Source organism: Passer domesticus, chromosome 6, assembly GCF_036417665.1.
Source record: "Passer domesticus isolate bPasDom1 chromosome 6, bPasDom1.hap1, whole genome shotgun sequence".
Lineage (NCBI taxonomy): Eukaryota > Metazoa > Chordata > Aves > Passeriformes > Passeridae > Passer > Passer domesticus.
This window is the reverse complement of record NC_087479.1, coordinates 34,276,480-34,291,008: the sequence shown is the minus strand read 5'-3', so window position 1 is coordinate 34,291,008 and position 14,529 is coordinate 34,276,480. Positions and strand designations below refer to the sequence as shown.

The window sequence follows — 14,529 nt, the reverse complement described above, 5'->3', positions numbered from 1 at the left end:
TAGAAGGGATATCTTTTAATTTAAAAAAAAACAGAACTACCTGCCATTTAAAAATCAGATGCTTTATAAAGAGTTTTTTTAATCTAGCAAGATAGACTGTGTTCTTCTGAAAGGAGAGGTGAATTCTTTGAGAGCTTAGTATTGCTGGAATCTGAACACTGAATAATGGAATAACAGACAGCATCCAGGGAATGAAGGACATGTCTACACAGTACCTTGCTGCATTAAGAAGTGAGTTTGTAATTCTGCCCAGCATCATGCTACACTAGCCAATACAGAGGAGCAGACTTGGATGATAATGTCACACTGAAAGCTGAAAGGGTTCCCCACATCTTTAGAAAGGGCTGTTTGGGAAACCTGGGAGAAAACAGAATTTTAATGGGCATTAGCATCGTGTGGAGCAAAACTACTAGTGTGGACCATAATATAGATCACTCTTTCCAAGCAGACTTATATTACAAGTTGTGGTAACACTCTGGAAGCTATGTGATAAAGAAGAACTGCTCTGATAGTCAGCCTAAGAGGGGCTGACTATCAGACCTATTGTAAGACCACATGACTGATGCACTCACTTTAAGAAAAATCTCAGTGCTACATCATAACTGCACGAGGAGCCAGATTTTAAGAACTCTAAACTCAAAGAAACTTTCCAAGGAGATTTGCCCTCAGTTTTATGCAGACTTGTGAGGAAAAGAAACCACAAGTAGACAGTGGAAGGTGGCAGCAAACAGCAAGACCACAAAGTCCCACAAAACTACACCCCCAAGGCAGGATTAACATTATTCATGTTCATATTAATCTGTCTGAAACAGATCCCATTTAAAATCTCAGCAACCTTTTCTGAACAACCACTTGGGGAAAAACTATGAAGAATGCAAGTCTCCCTCAGCCCATGGCAACAAGCCCAATGGCACTAGGCAGCAAAAGAAAGTGTGCAGATTACCCACTAGTGCCTGTTGTTTACGAAGAACAGATCACAGCAGGTTAAGTGCAGCATGGAAAAGGAATGGCATTTATGGAAAATACAGCATACCAGCAAAAAGGCAAGAGTCTTGGGAACACAAACTGGTTTTAGTCATGGTTAGTTTTGCACAACAGTATGTGACCTCAGTTTTCTACAATTAATCAAGTTACTCGTATCTAACAAACATTCTTATGTTGTGAATAACTCAAATTTTATCTGCCTCCTTATATTACTGTGGGCTAAGTGTAGAGCGATTTTGTTATAGGAAGTAATATTCCCCACACAGATTGAAATATAAAGACATAGCAAGTCCAGAGGAATTAATCAAGTCTGCTTCCCATTTACAGTCATCCCATCATGCCTGCAAGTGACACCTCTTCTTCATCCTGGAAATCTATGTCATATTTGTAGATGCATAAGTAGCACTAAAAGGGGATTTGATAAGATCTTTGCAATACATAACTCAACAATAAGGGAAGCAGCACACATGTTGCACAGCCAGCCAGTGAATTGACAAGTGCCAGCTCCTCTAAATGCAGTACACAAACCCCATTATACCTCGTTATGCATAAGAAAACTGGAAAACTGATCAGCGAGCAACAGAATTGGAGGCAACACTGATTTTGGTCTAAATTTCACAGACAACGAAAACCAGACAGATCATACAAGTGTTTTAAGACACGCATGATGTCTGTCTACAAGAGGGTTTAAATGCAAGCCAAACTAAGGCCTTTGCCTTTAGGCCCTTCTCCCTTTCACCCTTGTTGCCACATCTAACTATGGTAGATCTAACCCTGCAGGGAAGCAGGAGGAAGATGAGCATGGTCTTCCTCCTGCAGAGTGGCAGAGGAGCTGTGTTCTCATCAGCCCCTGCAGCGCATGCAGCCCCAAATTCAGCATTGATCTGGCTACAGCTCTGGCAGCTGGAAAGGGCAAACTTGAGCTGCTTTCAGAGGAACAGCCCCACTTTCAGTGTTTACCCAGAGTGACTGCAGTTTAGTTTTAATCAAGATAATTATGATGAACTACAAAAGTAAAGTTCAATCTAGTAAAGGTCAAGCAGGTTTTCTGAACATAGTCACTACTATCTAATTCTCCCACATCTGTACTGCTCTTGTTTTTCAGTCCTACAAAAATTTCAAGAACTTCCAACAATTAATTCATTAGTTAAATTAAAAATCAGACTCTTGAAGTCCGATGGCAAGGACACTGATGTAGGCCTGAATACCTACTGTGTTCATTTGGCTCAGCAAGATGACCTGAAAGAACATCATCTACATCTTGAATGAGTGCTGTAACAATTCAGACATTTGATATTCTAAATATATGCATGCATCTTTGATCAGAATTTTTCCTCTACATAAAACTCCCTTTCAATAACAGTTACACAGAAAGGGGGAAGTTGTTGAAAAAGTCTCCCTAGCCAACTTTATATACCCTGAAACATGTGCATCTGCTTAGTCTCTTGTTGGGATGGGGATTCCATGTTGAAGAGCACAGTGGGTATTTTTCCTAGAAACTTCATTGAGAGATGCTGTTCTGTTGTAGATTTCCCATCTGAGATTTTGGAGTCTAGATGAAGCAACATCCTGGGTATTGAACCAGAATAAACTCACAACAGCCCAGAGCTGACTTCAACAAGGCCTCAGGGACTTCACAAGAACACAGTTTCCCTGTAGAGCAGAACCCAGGAGCTTAAATTCTCTGCACAAGAGAAGCAGTATCAAAAATACCTCCACCAGATGAAATCTATTCATGAGTTGCTGGAAGCAAAACTGTTTAGAGTGTTCACCAAAATTCTAGTCTTTATACATCTTTTTTTAAATCAAAATTTAATTCCTTTTTACCAGAAGTGAAAGGAAATATTTGTCTCAAAAGCCTGTTGAAACTAGTTAGCTTTCTTGGACATTATTTTTCACTTAAATCTTATGCAGGGACAATTACCTTAAATGCTGCAATATAACTGATGAAGCTGGTTCATGAGGTATGTGGAACACAGGGTATTTTTATGAACCAAGGAATTATATGAATTTCAGTTAATTCCAGATACAAAGAGATCAGAGGTTTCCTTCATCTTGCCAGGTAAAACAAAAGCACTTTAGTGTTCACAGATAGAACTGAATGGAGGAAGAATGTGAAATATCACTTGGCTGCCAACTGACACCACACAACTTTTGTAAGCAGTTCATGCTGCCCTTCAACTGGCAACCAACACTGGCTAAGGAATGTGCCAAGGAAAAGTCCAGCAACTTCTCCACAATCCAAACGCTGGTACCAACCTTCAAAATAAACCTGTCTGAAACAAAGTTTTATCAACTATACTATCAGTCCAGCCTTATCTCTTATAAGGATAAAAATTTCACCTACTTTCCTCTCCAAGAGGTTGATGGACAGGCAATAGACATTTCAAAGTCTGCTTTCCTCCCCCCTTTTTTCTTGAACTATGAAGTTTAACATGGAACACTTTGTTCCATGTTGGCCCACTGTGCTAGCTTTTATAAACATTAGCCTCCAGTGCCAACAGAATCTGAGAAGCTCAACACAAAATCAAATTTCAACAATTGAAAGTGCACTTCAATTGCTAGAAACTGCAGCCATCTTCTCTTTTCCCAACCTTACCATGATGGTCCACACAGTACAGAAACAGAATGCTGCTCTAAAGAAGCATGCAGAGTTTGCAGGATTAATACAACTTTTTCTACATCACCATCAAAAAACAAAAACAAAACAAAAACACTCCCACATACCAGATAATGGGAGGGGGTAAGACTGAGGAGGGAAATAAAATTTTTGGTGGGTTATCACAAAAAAAAATCTTTCCTCTCCTATCCCCCCAGGCATCACAAAATGTTTGAACCAAATCCAAAGTTCTCTGCTGTTCTCATCTTTTTTTAAGACAATATTGATTTTGTTTTGGACTTTCTTTTACCTTCAGAAGACCTTGCAAACAACCAATGTATCCTAAAATTTCTGCAAGAAAGAAGGTATCTAGAGCAGTACAAAATGTATGGAAGGTTAGGCAAAAAACATTCTGTGATTTATCTAAACCCACAAAGTAGAAGTCACAGGGTTGCAGGTTTTTGGCTTTTTATATGCATGCAAAACTAAGCAGACAGCATGAAACTGTGTCAAGAAACTGTGCATGAGCCATTTTTAACAGCCAGTTCAGTCAGCACTAGGACACTGCTCAATATGCTAGTGGTAACAGAACCAGGTATTGCTCTTCATTTCTACCCTGCTCTGGCAAACTTCAGCAACTGGAACAGTGAGGAATCAAAACCCAAACAAAGCAGTCTCATCTCCTCTCTGCCAGTCCTCCAAATCACTACAGGACATATAGTACAAGAAGTAACCAGCAGAAGGAACAGGCTGAACAGACTGCTTTTTTTCCTGGGATAGATGAAGGAGAGGTAATAGCAGAATCAGCTGCATCCACCCTACTCTGAGTGTGTAAGCCACAGCTCTCTTTACAGCCCCTCTTCATGGAAAAATTGACCTTCCCTACAACTGTTTTTCTTTCTATGCAATGCTGAAAATCAATGCCATTTTTTTCTGTATTACACTGGAGCTGCATGCTATTGCATATGTGTATGTCTTTTAAGGTATTGTGGCTGAATCAAACCTTCCATTTGGTTAACGAAGTTCCCAGCTTTCAAATTTTTACCCAAGTAACTGGGTCAGATTTTGCAGCCATTCTGCTATCATCACTTGGCTCATGCCTTAACACTGAATCTCCCACAGACACCTGAAGCCTGGCTGAATGAAGCAAATAGAAATTTTACCTGCATGAACGATCCATCCTCATTGCATTCTGGGATGAAGACTGCTTCCTGAGGCTTCTTTGCCTGTTCCAGTGCTTGAGCTCTCTCTAATCGACACTTGCTTTGGCCAGCATCTACAAAGAGAAAAACAAAACTCACTTACAAAGCAAAACTCACTTACATTGCCCCTCCAAAAGCTACCAGATGACCCATGAAGCTGCGAGGGAAAAACCCCCAAAAGAAATAAATATAAAGCATAAAAGACCATTACCTGCGCATTCACAAGGTAGGTATGGAGCTAACACTCATGATCCTAAAGACAAATATGAACCCAGACAATGAAATTACAAGCCAGTTAATTAAGAGCTGCCTAATTTCCTAGTCAATTGTTTTTATGGTCATCTAAGGATCCTGGAAGCTTCTTTCAACCAGCATTGGAGCACAATGCCCACACAATGAAAGGCCATTAACAGCCTGAAACTGGACGGCTGAGTATCACCAAATAATTCAGGCCAAGCAGTGACCAACTTGGAAAAGTGATGACCCCCTCTTCTCTGAGTAACTCTCCCAGGAAGATGCTAAAATATCCAGTCATCCATATGAACTTCCCCCTCTGTGTGGTTCAGATGAGGCAGATACACTATTTCCTGTGCTTTCCTGAAACTCAGCTTTTACCTCCAGTCCCAGTGCTTACAGCCAGGTGTGCATTACAACTTTCTCATATCAGTTACTCACTTTGGAGACAAGAAAAAAAATTGCTCTGCAAGCAGAGTTTGAAGGGGTTAAGATCTCAGTTCTTACTTCAGATGATGGCAAAGTGTAGCATGACCTTAACCCCTTCTAGGTCAAGCTCACAGTTACAGAGTATACCCAGGTAAGTCTAACTCTAATGACTGATGAGTAAAAAGAGGGAAGTTGTGCCCTGCAGAGATCCAGTTTGACTCAGTGTTTATATTTTAAAACATCAGGTCTAACAATACTGCTGTTCAGTCTAGAAAGAGAAGGAAAACAGTGAACATCTGTTTCCATGGCACTCTGACACCAGAACTGGCACCTTCATTCTTCTCCCATGAATCCACTGACTGAAGATTTTCAGTGCAGAAACTTCAAAATCTTTTAGCAGCACAATGCAGGGTGAACAAGTTTCAATCCTCATTGTACCAGGCATGGAAATCATATTGGTTAACAAAAAATTCCACTGGATCCCTGAAGACCACATTCTGTTTCATCAATCACATGAACTTTGACAACAGAATCACTAATACCAGCACTAAATTAGAAAGTCAGTCTGGATTCTTACAGCAACTGAGTTCATATTGTGTAGCAATAAAAGTAACTTCCATCCAGGCATCTCTAGACACAGAAATCAATGACAATGCTGTAAATAGTTTTGATAAAGACAGACCACAGCTTTCAGGCCGAGTACTTTATTTATACATCTGATGACTTGAGAGATTAAGTTTTTGTCAACACAGTTTCATTTTAAACATATCACATTACTTCCCAAGAAAGATTTCACAAGGCTTCTGAAATTATGAAAATTAAACTGTTCTCTCTGGAAAAAGAATGATTCATAGCAATAGTATACAGCAAAGATGCCAACTGCTTAGGCCCTGCATTAGAAAGCAACAGCACCTGGATCAATTCTGCCAATGATCACTGAGTGACTATAAGTTGGTCACCGCACCCCTGTGTGACCTTATGTCCCTTCTGATCCTATGTCACCTATCTTTAGACTAATTTGTTTGTTGGGTGTTTGTACAATACCAAAGCACATGGAACTTTGATCTCAGGTGGGCCCATTATGCACCCATAAAGAGTGAAATTGTTACAGAATAAAAAAGACTTGAATAAAATTTACACTGTATTTTTTTTTCTAGTTATCCATCAGCTTTGACATGGAATTTCCTTTTTGCCTGCTTGCCAATGTGACCAGACGATCAGACCTTGTTTGCACATCTCCAGTGGAGGATAGTCCTGCCAACTGATCCTTCCAAACATGTGCTCACTCTTTCAGCTGAAAAGGAAGAACTTGCAATGCTTTTAACTGGAACACCTATCACCTGCAGATCTCCTGCTCAAGCTTAAGAATCTAAGAATCTAATCTTGCTTGGCATGACAGAGGACATTACTACGAAACCAGATGGTGTGCCTGCACTTTGTTTCATATCTGCCTGACTGAAAACACTTTCAACTTCTGCTTCATAGGAAACAACTACATAGCAAAAAAAAAAAAAAAAAGAAATCAGAATAGATTATGGAGATGTGCACTTGCAAGAAAAAAACCAGGTGTGAATTTCTTATATGACAATCAAACCACAAGTCTGAAAGTGTTTTCTAGTCTCTATATATGAGGATACAAGACTGCAGACAGGCATTTCTGGTTCCTCTCCTGAACATAAAACAGAAGCATAAAGCACTTCCACACAGCATCTGCTTTAGTGCTGGCACAGTCACAACTACATGATTGAAACTGGATGCATCAGCACTGAGCTGGTGGAAACAAGCATTTTGTGACATCCCTTGCAGTACAAATACATTAGAAGTCCAGGCAGAAGGGAAACTAACCCATTTCTTGGTCCAATTTGTGTAATGAACAAAGAAACATGCACAAGACCAAGCCCTTACTTTCAGAAGATAATATAAACACATTACTGCTAAGGCTACACGACGTGTAGCCTGGCAATTTTAACTGGCCCTTATAGATTGAACTCTACTCCCACCCAGCAGAGCACACTTCAGAGCACAGCACCACTACATCACAGCATTGAAGAGCTCTTCGCTGTTGCAGCATCTTCTGCACTTCAATTGTTGGCTCAAGTGGTGACTCTTCCCAAATTGCTGCTGAAGAACAGAGAAGACAGAGTTTTTCTCCTGTTCATGAACACTCAGGGCTGATTACTTCTCCCATCCTCCCTCACCAATTTCCAAAGGGCATGCCAGTCCTTTTACAGCCTTGATTTGGAACACCTTTATACCACGCTGGGTGGAGAGGTGCATGCATATTGCTATCTTTTTTGTCAGTCTTCCACAGATCAGTTCCAGTAAAAACAGTGCCTTTAAGATCAACATTTACCAGTTTGTTTTTAAAAGGACTGTCAATCCTTCTCTTCCTCACTCCACAGGCTGGTATTTTTATAATGTTTGCATCAACATGTGATTTCAGTGGGATGACTTCACCTTGCTATTTTTGCTTTGTTAATTAGAAAATGTAAAGTATTACATAAGTGCCAAGTGTTTAAAAAGTAACTGTCAAATAGCTCACCCCAAATAAGATGCATTACAAATTTTACTAAAGCATGATCTTATGATTGTAGGTTCATATACCTTATTCTGCATTTTGACTGCTTACCCAAGTGTTTCAGCACTTTCTTGTCTGTTTTTAGAAATGTTATCTGGAATATCAAACACCATGTTTATAAACCAGAATGGCATTAATGCATTCCAGTTTCATGGTTCAAGCAGACTAAATTGGACACTTTTCCCTCCATTACATTAGGCGAAAAACCAAAACAGCTTAACTGCTTTTGAAGGCAGACTTGCTGAATTTTACTTTAAATGTCTTCAAACTTGGGACAGATTCATTGCAGCTCAGAAAGCTGCCTTTTAAAGAAAATTAATTCTCAAGCTGGCAGCTGGCAACCAGGAGATTGTTAATTACAAGTGATATTTTTGACATCCCTGGCCTAATCAGCACAATGCAGGTGCACATAATTTGGATTTTGCAATGACATTGGCTAGTTACCATGGCTGATCTTATCCATGAATAGTTTATTCAAACGAGACCACCGTGTCCCTCATAATATACACACTGCACTCCTGAATAGGCTCCAAGAATTCCAGCATCCTCTCTTCAGCAGGCAGAGGCAGTATTGACACCATACACCATCATGGTATGAAGACCCAAGCTCTCCGAAGAACACAACGTAAAAATATCTCCAGGATTCACATAACACTATCAGCAAATCAATACAATGTAACCACTAAAATCTATTAAAGCTACGTAATTTTAATTCTCCTATGTTCATATCCCAAGTTCAAATAGCAAAAATTGATTCAAGCAGCTTTTTATCTATTTTCAGTTCCATTAGGTAACGGTCTCATACAGGCCAGGTCTCCACCAGACATGAAGCAGTTCAGCTACACTAAAGTCAGCAGGTTCACAACCATCTACTCAATTATCTGTGTATTTGCATAAAACAGGCAAAAATGCATCTCAGCAAATTACAAAAACATGCCTGTCTATTGTACAGGATATCAATCATTAGTCACTCCCCTCACTGTTTTTCACTTAATTTGGGTCAAGTCCTACACCTGGAATCTCAAACCTGCTCACCCACAGAGAATGGTTCAGGTTGGTAGGGACCACTGGAGGTCATCTTGTCCAAACTTCCTGCTAACACAGGGTCCCTTGGAGCACGCTACTCAGGACTGAGTAGAGACAGCTACAGATATCTCCAGGGGAAGAAACTGTACAGCCTCTTTGGGCAGCTGTTCCAGTGTTCAGTTACCTTCACAGCAAAAATGTTCTTCCTCATGTTCAGCTGGAACTACCTGTGTTCCAGTTTCTGCTCACTGACTCTTGCCCTATTGCTTGGCACACCTGGATCCATCCTGTGACATGTTCCTTTCAAGACACTTATATGCACTGATGAGGTCCCCTCTCAGTCATATCTTCTCCAGGATAAATAGGCCCAGACCCCTCAGTGTTTCCTCACAAGTGAGGTGCTTCAGCCCCTCATTATCTTTGTCATCCTCTGCTGGACTCTCCGGAATCTCCATGTCTCTCTGCTACTGAGGAGCCCAAAACTGGACACAGCACTCTTGATGTGGCCCCACCAGGGCTGAGCAGAGGGGCAGAATCGCTTCCTTTGACCTGCTGGCAGTGCTCTGATGCACACCGGGATCCCATTTGCCTTCTTGGCTACAAGAGCACTTCTGGTTCATGGACATCTTGTTGTCCACCAGGACCCCCAGGTCCTTCTCCACAGAGCTGCTTTCCAGCAGGTGTGCACCCAGCATGTACTGGTGCAGGAAGTCATTCCTTCCCAGGCACAGGACCCCATACTCTCTTGAATTTCAGTAAATTTCCACTCTCTTCATCCCTCCAGCCCTCAGATCTCTCTGAAGAGTTCCACAGCCCTCCCAGCTTCGAATCATCAACAAACTTGCTTCAGAGGCATCTGTCCCTTCATCCAAGTCACTGATGAACAAATTAAACAATAATGGACTCAATATTGAACCTTGAGGTACACCACTAGTGACAGGCATCCAACCACAGCTGTCCCCTGAGATATGGTGTTCACACAGCTCTCAAACCACTTCACTGTCCACACGTCATGCACTCCCTGAGCTTTCCTGTGAGGATATCATGGGAGAGGGTGTGAAAAGCCTTCCTGAAGCCCAGGTGAACAACACCCACTACCCTTCCCTCATCTATCCAGCCAGTTGACCCACCATAGAGGGCAATCTGGTTGGTTAAGCATGACTTCCCCATCCACACTGACTACTCCTGGTCACCTTCTTGTCTTCCTTTCACATCAATGCACTTTGTTCCTTTTTTGATATCCACATTGCATTCCTACTCCAGAGTTCCCTAATTTATTCAGAACATGCCTAAATTTGCAAAGTGATTGAAAGAGACATTTTAGATTTTATTAACTGCTGCCAAGGAAGGACATTCTTACTCACAACCAAGGGAGAATAAAGTAAATTTGAAGACAAAACACATGGATCTAGTGAGCAGACAAAGTGGTTTCAAAATACCATCTCCTGTCCAATGAAAATAGTAGGTAGAGAAGATTATCTTCAAATAACCCATCAGTCAGAAGACCTGTCTTTCTAGCACATTAGCCAAAAGCTGTGTTCATTTACTGTGTCCCAGAAGAAACGCTGAAGGTCCTCTTACAATCTCCACCAGTAACTTACAGATAGGTTCACTCTACACAGTGACTGTGATAAGAACAAACTCTGTACCAGCAGACTTATTAATCCAATTAATAAATATAAAGAAAATTTTTAGAACACTCCCACACAGTAATTAAATAAGCCAAAGAAGCTCCTAGAAATCAACCAGTTAACACAGAATTTTAATGTATTCCAAGCCACAGATACATACCAGTAAAACAATCACTGCTTAAATGACTCTTGGCAAGCTGTCAAGATTAACAAGTATTTGTCCTTCCCCCACTCCTGCAAAGTTTTGAGGTATAACTCTTATTTAACATCAGATATTATGATCCTGAGAAAAGATCCAGGTAGCATTGCTTGGCTGTGTATTTTAGACACGGCTATAGCATCTGGAACTATTCTCTAGAATCTCATCAGTGAGGCTCCATTTGTCAGGGATGCCATAATTTGATAATTTTAAGCTACTTCTGACTTTTAACCCTTTGTGATGCATGAGAGTTTGGAGGGAGTTCAGATAATTTAGCACTGAAGGAATTTCATTGAAAAGCACATGAGGAAGCTAGCAACAAACGAGAGCTGAATAAGGGTTATAGCTCCCAAAGGGCTGGCAAGATTTCATCTTTAAAGGTCCTTAGATTCTTGAGAGAGAACAGAGCATTAACTTGAATCAAAAAGGTTCTGTTCTCACTATGGAAACCATTCTGTTTTCCTTGGCACATGCACAGTTCAAGCCATCAGCATATACACTGGAAGCCTATGATAATCTGGGCTGCAGAACCAGCTATGCCTTGCTGTCCACAGTATACTTTCTCTTCTACTTATTTTAGTTGCCTGCTGTTTTTCCCCCTTCAGAGAGTGAAGCACAAGTTAAAACTTTTCATTCCATAAGGATAAGCTCTTGGGTGCAGTATCTATCACACCTGTATGTGACTGAGCTCGATGGCTCATGGGATCCCTTACAGTTCCATGGGAGCTCTCCTGTAGAGCATCTGTCGTGCAGGAGGAGTGAAGGCTGTTCAGGGTATACCCAACGTCCTGCTACAGTACAGGATGCTCAAACACTGTTGGAAATGCCTTCCTTTTTGCAAGTACACAATACAGACCCAGCCAACAGCCTGTAGTTCAGCACAGCTGTATCACAACTGCCCGGATTTGCCAATAACTGTGATCATCATGCACTAGAGATCATGTTCCTAATGCAGCTAGAAAAACAAAATACCTTTAAAGAACTGCATACATGGAAATTACCAGGTTAAATTTGCATGTGATAGTTGAAAGAATATTCCTACTTCACAGAGATTGGCAGGAGTGTCAGTGGGTTAAAAGCAAGACTTGCAGTTTACAAACACTCCCAGGCTGTTAGGTACTGCATAGTACCACAGGGTAAGAGGAGAAAGGAAAGGAGAATGTAAGTTATCATCAACTAAACATTACAGTTGCATCAGAGGGCAGAAATAATGTATACTTTACCTGTGCCCAAGACAAAAAAAAAAGTCTCGTTACTTCTCTGGGACTCTGGAATCAAAATATGCAGTAGGTCCTGTAGTTTGGGAAGCAAATTTTGTCTACTTCCACAGACAGTTTGGTATATGGATGTACTGCATTTCAGATTTCATGGTTTAAGCAACTGAACAGTGCCAGTTTACATGCGAATATCTGCTATGGAGCTGCTTATCTATCTTTCATTCCTGCTCAAGGAATGAAAGCAAAAACAGGACTGTCACCATGCTGCTTCTTATTGTGATACTCAAAAATGCATCACTTGCAATAACAACCCAAGTGCTTCTTAAGCTGTGTGAAGAAAGGTTCTAGATTTTCTGTATTTATAAAGAAGCCTGATTCAAAGGCCTCAATCTGTGGAGAAGCTGCCATAAACCAACTCAGCAGTGGCGAAAAACAAACTAACAAAAAAATCATACTAGTAAGTTTTTTCCAATGAGAAACTGCTTAAAAGAGACCAATATTTGAAGTCAGGCTTATAATTCACCTAGACTATAAAGTCTGTCAATACACTGAAAGGAGATTTCGACTTTATATAAAGTAATTCTAACAAAGATATGTTTTTACAATAGTAAAAAAAGGCCTTTATAAACAAATTCCAGGCTTAAATGAGTTCTTTTTATTCTGTCACATGGATTTTAATGAGTCTCCTGTCACATTAATCCACTGCCAAAAACACCTGTGCCATCTGCCCTCTGAGCTAACTGTGCTCTCAGAAAATGAACTCTACTTTATTTTTCACTTCATTATAAACGCAAATCATTTGTGTGACAAGACACCAATAACCCCTTAAAAAAGTTTCAACTTCATATTTAGACTGTGCCAAGGAGCTGAACTGAGGGACAATACTGTAATACTGCACTTCTAAGTAGATGTGTAACAGCAAACAGAAAAAAAACCCAACATGTAAAGCCTTGCATGCACTGCCTTCTTAATTAGCTCAGAACAGAAAGGCTGTGTATGTCTGAAAAGGGACTAGACATCTAGTGTGCATCATATTCTTCCCCACTCCAAATTCCCGCCAGTCAAAGGTGTCTTGATTCCTCATCAGCACAGGAAGCAAGGAAGAAGTCTTTCAGGATTTAGTTTTGTACTTCCATGGGGCCAGCTGTTTTTGTCTGCAGAAATATATTTCAGCCCTTTTCCAGTGATGTCCGTGGCTCCTTTGCCTTTCTCCATTGATAATTCAGTCAGCTCATACTCTACTGCCTAAACCGAGACTCCCAAGACCAGGCTTGCAGGAATGCACAATTCCAAATCAGATTACTCTCAGAGCACAGCACTAAACTCAGAGTTCTAAGAATTCAGTTTCTTACGAGGCAGGCCCCCCGTTTCTCCTCTCAGAGGCATTTGGAATGCACCTACCTTTGCAGCGGCCACGATGAGCGACGCTCAGGCTCGGCTCGCGGCACTTGGCTCTCTGGTAGTCGCACATGGACTCGTAGGTTCTGCCGTCAGAGGCACACAGCGCTTTGGACTGGGACCTGGAGCAGTGCAGGTTACACTGCGGGTCTCTGTCACGGTCGCTTATTAAAAACTGAAGGAAGTGAAAAAAGGAGGGAGAAAAAAAGACAGTGGTTTTGTTTGGTTTCCCAAAACTGAGCATGGTGTATCTTTTTATGACAATAGCAATACGACTATAATGCATTTTAAACTGCCTAAAAAAGCTGACTTTGCCTGAAGGGAACTTTAAATGAAACACGTACATCTTTAAAAAATATTAACGGTCTATTCCATTCTTTTTAATAAAATGGAAACATTACTCACTCTGCCTCACCTCTAAAAAAGTAAGATGTGCAAAGCCAAACACAACCCACACGGGAAGGGCAATACTGAGTCACAACAGCCTAGCTTGCCCAGTGCTGTGCCACAAACAGTATCTGGTACTAGACAATTTTAGTCAGAGATATAAAAAATTTATCACCAAAGACAGAGGAATACAAATAAACTATCAAGATCAGCCTTAGTAGTTGAACCATGCATGAGACCAGTTTTATATCACCAGTGATGCCTTTGAAAGCATTGTTTATATCATCTCTGAATACCACCTGCTAGAGCATACCTGCACACTCCCTAAGTCACCTTTTGTTCCCCCCTGATGACACCCAGCACAGCTGGCAACTGCACTCCATGCATCCCACAATCAAATTGCACCTATGTGAAAATCTATTTCCTTTCAGAAGTTTGAATTTATATCATATTTCTGCATACCTCTTCTTCCTGAGCATTCCATTATGATGCATTTTGTACAAATGCAGCATCACTTGCCAGTCTTGCACAGTTTGAAAAATCCCAACCTTCCTATTTCTCACCCAGACCACTTCTCTCCATATCATGATCCCTACTGTCTTCCTTGGCATTCTGCCTTATTTTTGGTGATGGGGAAACCCACAA

The 14,529-nt window shown here is 40.8% G+C and overlaps 1 protein-coding gene across 6 annotated transcripts in view; it reads right to left on the bottom strand.

The window, feature by feature from the left end:
• SMOC1 (SPARC related modular calcium binding 1) overlaps window positions 1-14,529 on the bottom strand; it is a 163,623-nt gene that overhangs the window by 78,385 nt on the left and 70,709 nt on the right. For all 6 annotated transcript variants that reach the window (XM_064424381.1, XM_064424378.1, XM_064424377.1 and 3 more), the window contains 2 exons: window positions 13,501-13,672; window positions 4,747-4,859 (listed from right to left, as the gene is read on the bottom strand). In XM_064424381.1, the coding sequence (XP_064280451.1) occupies window positions 4,747-4,859; window positions 13,501-13,672 (285 nt within the window). The remainder of the gene's footprint in view (window positions 1-4,746; window positions 4,860-13,500; window positions 13,673-14,529) is intronic.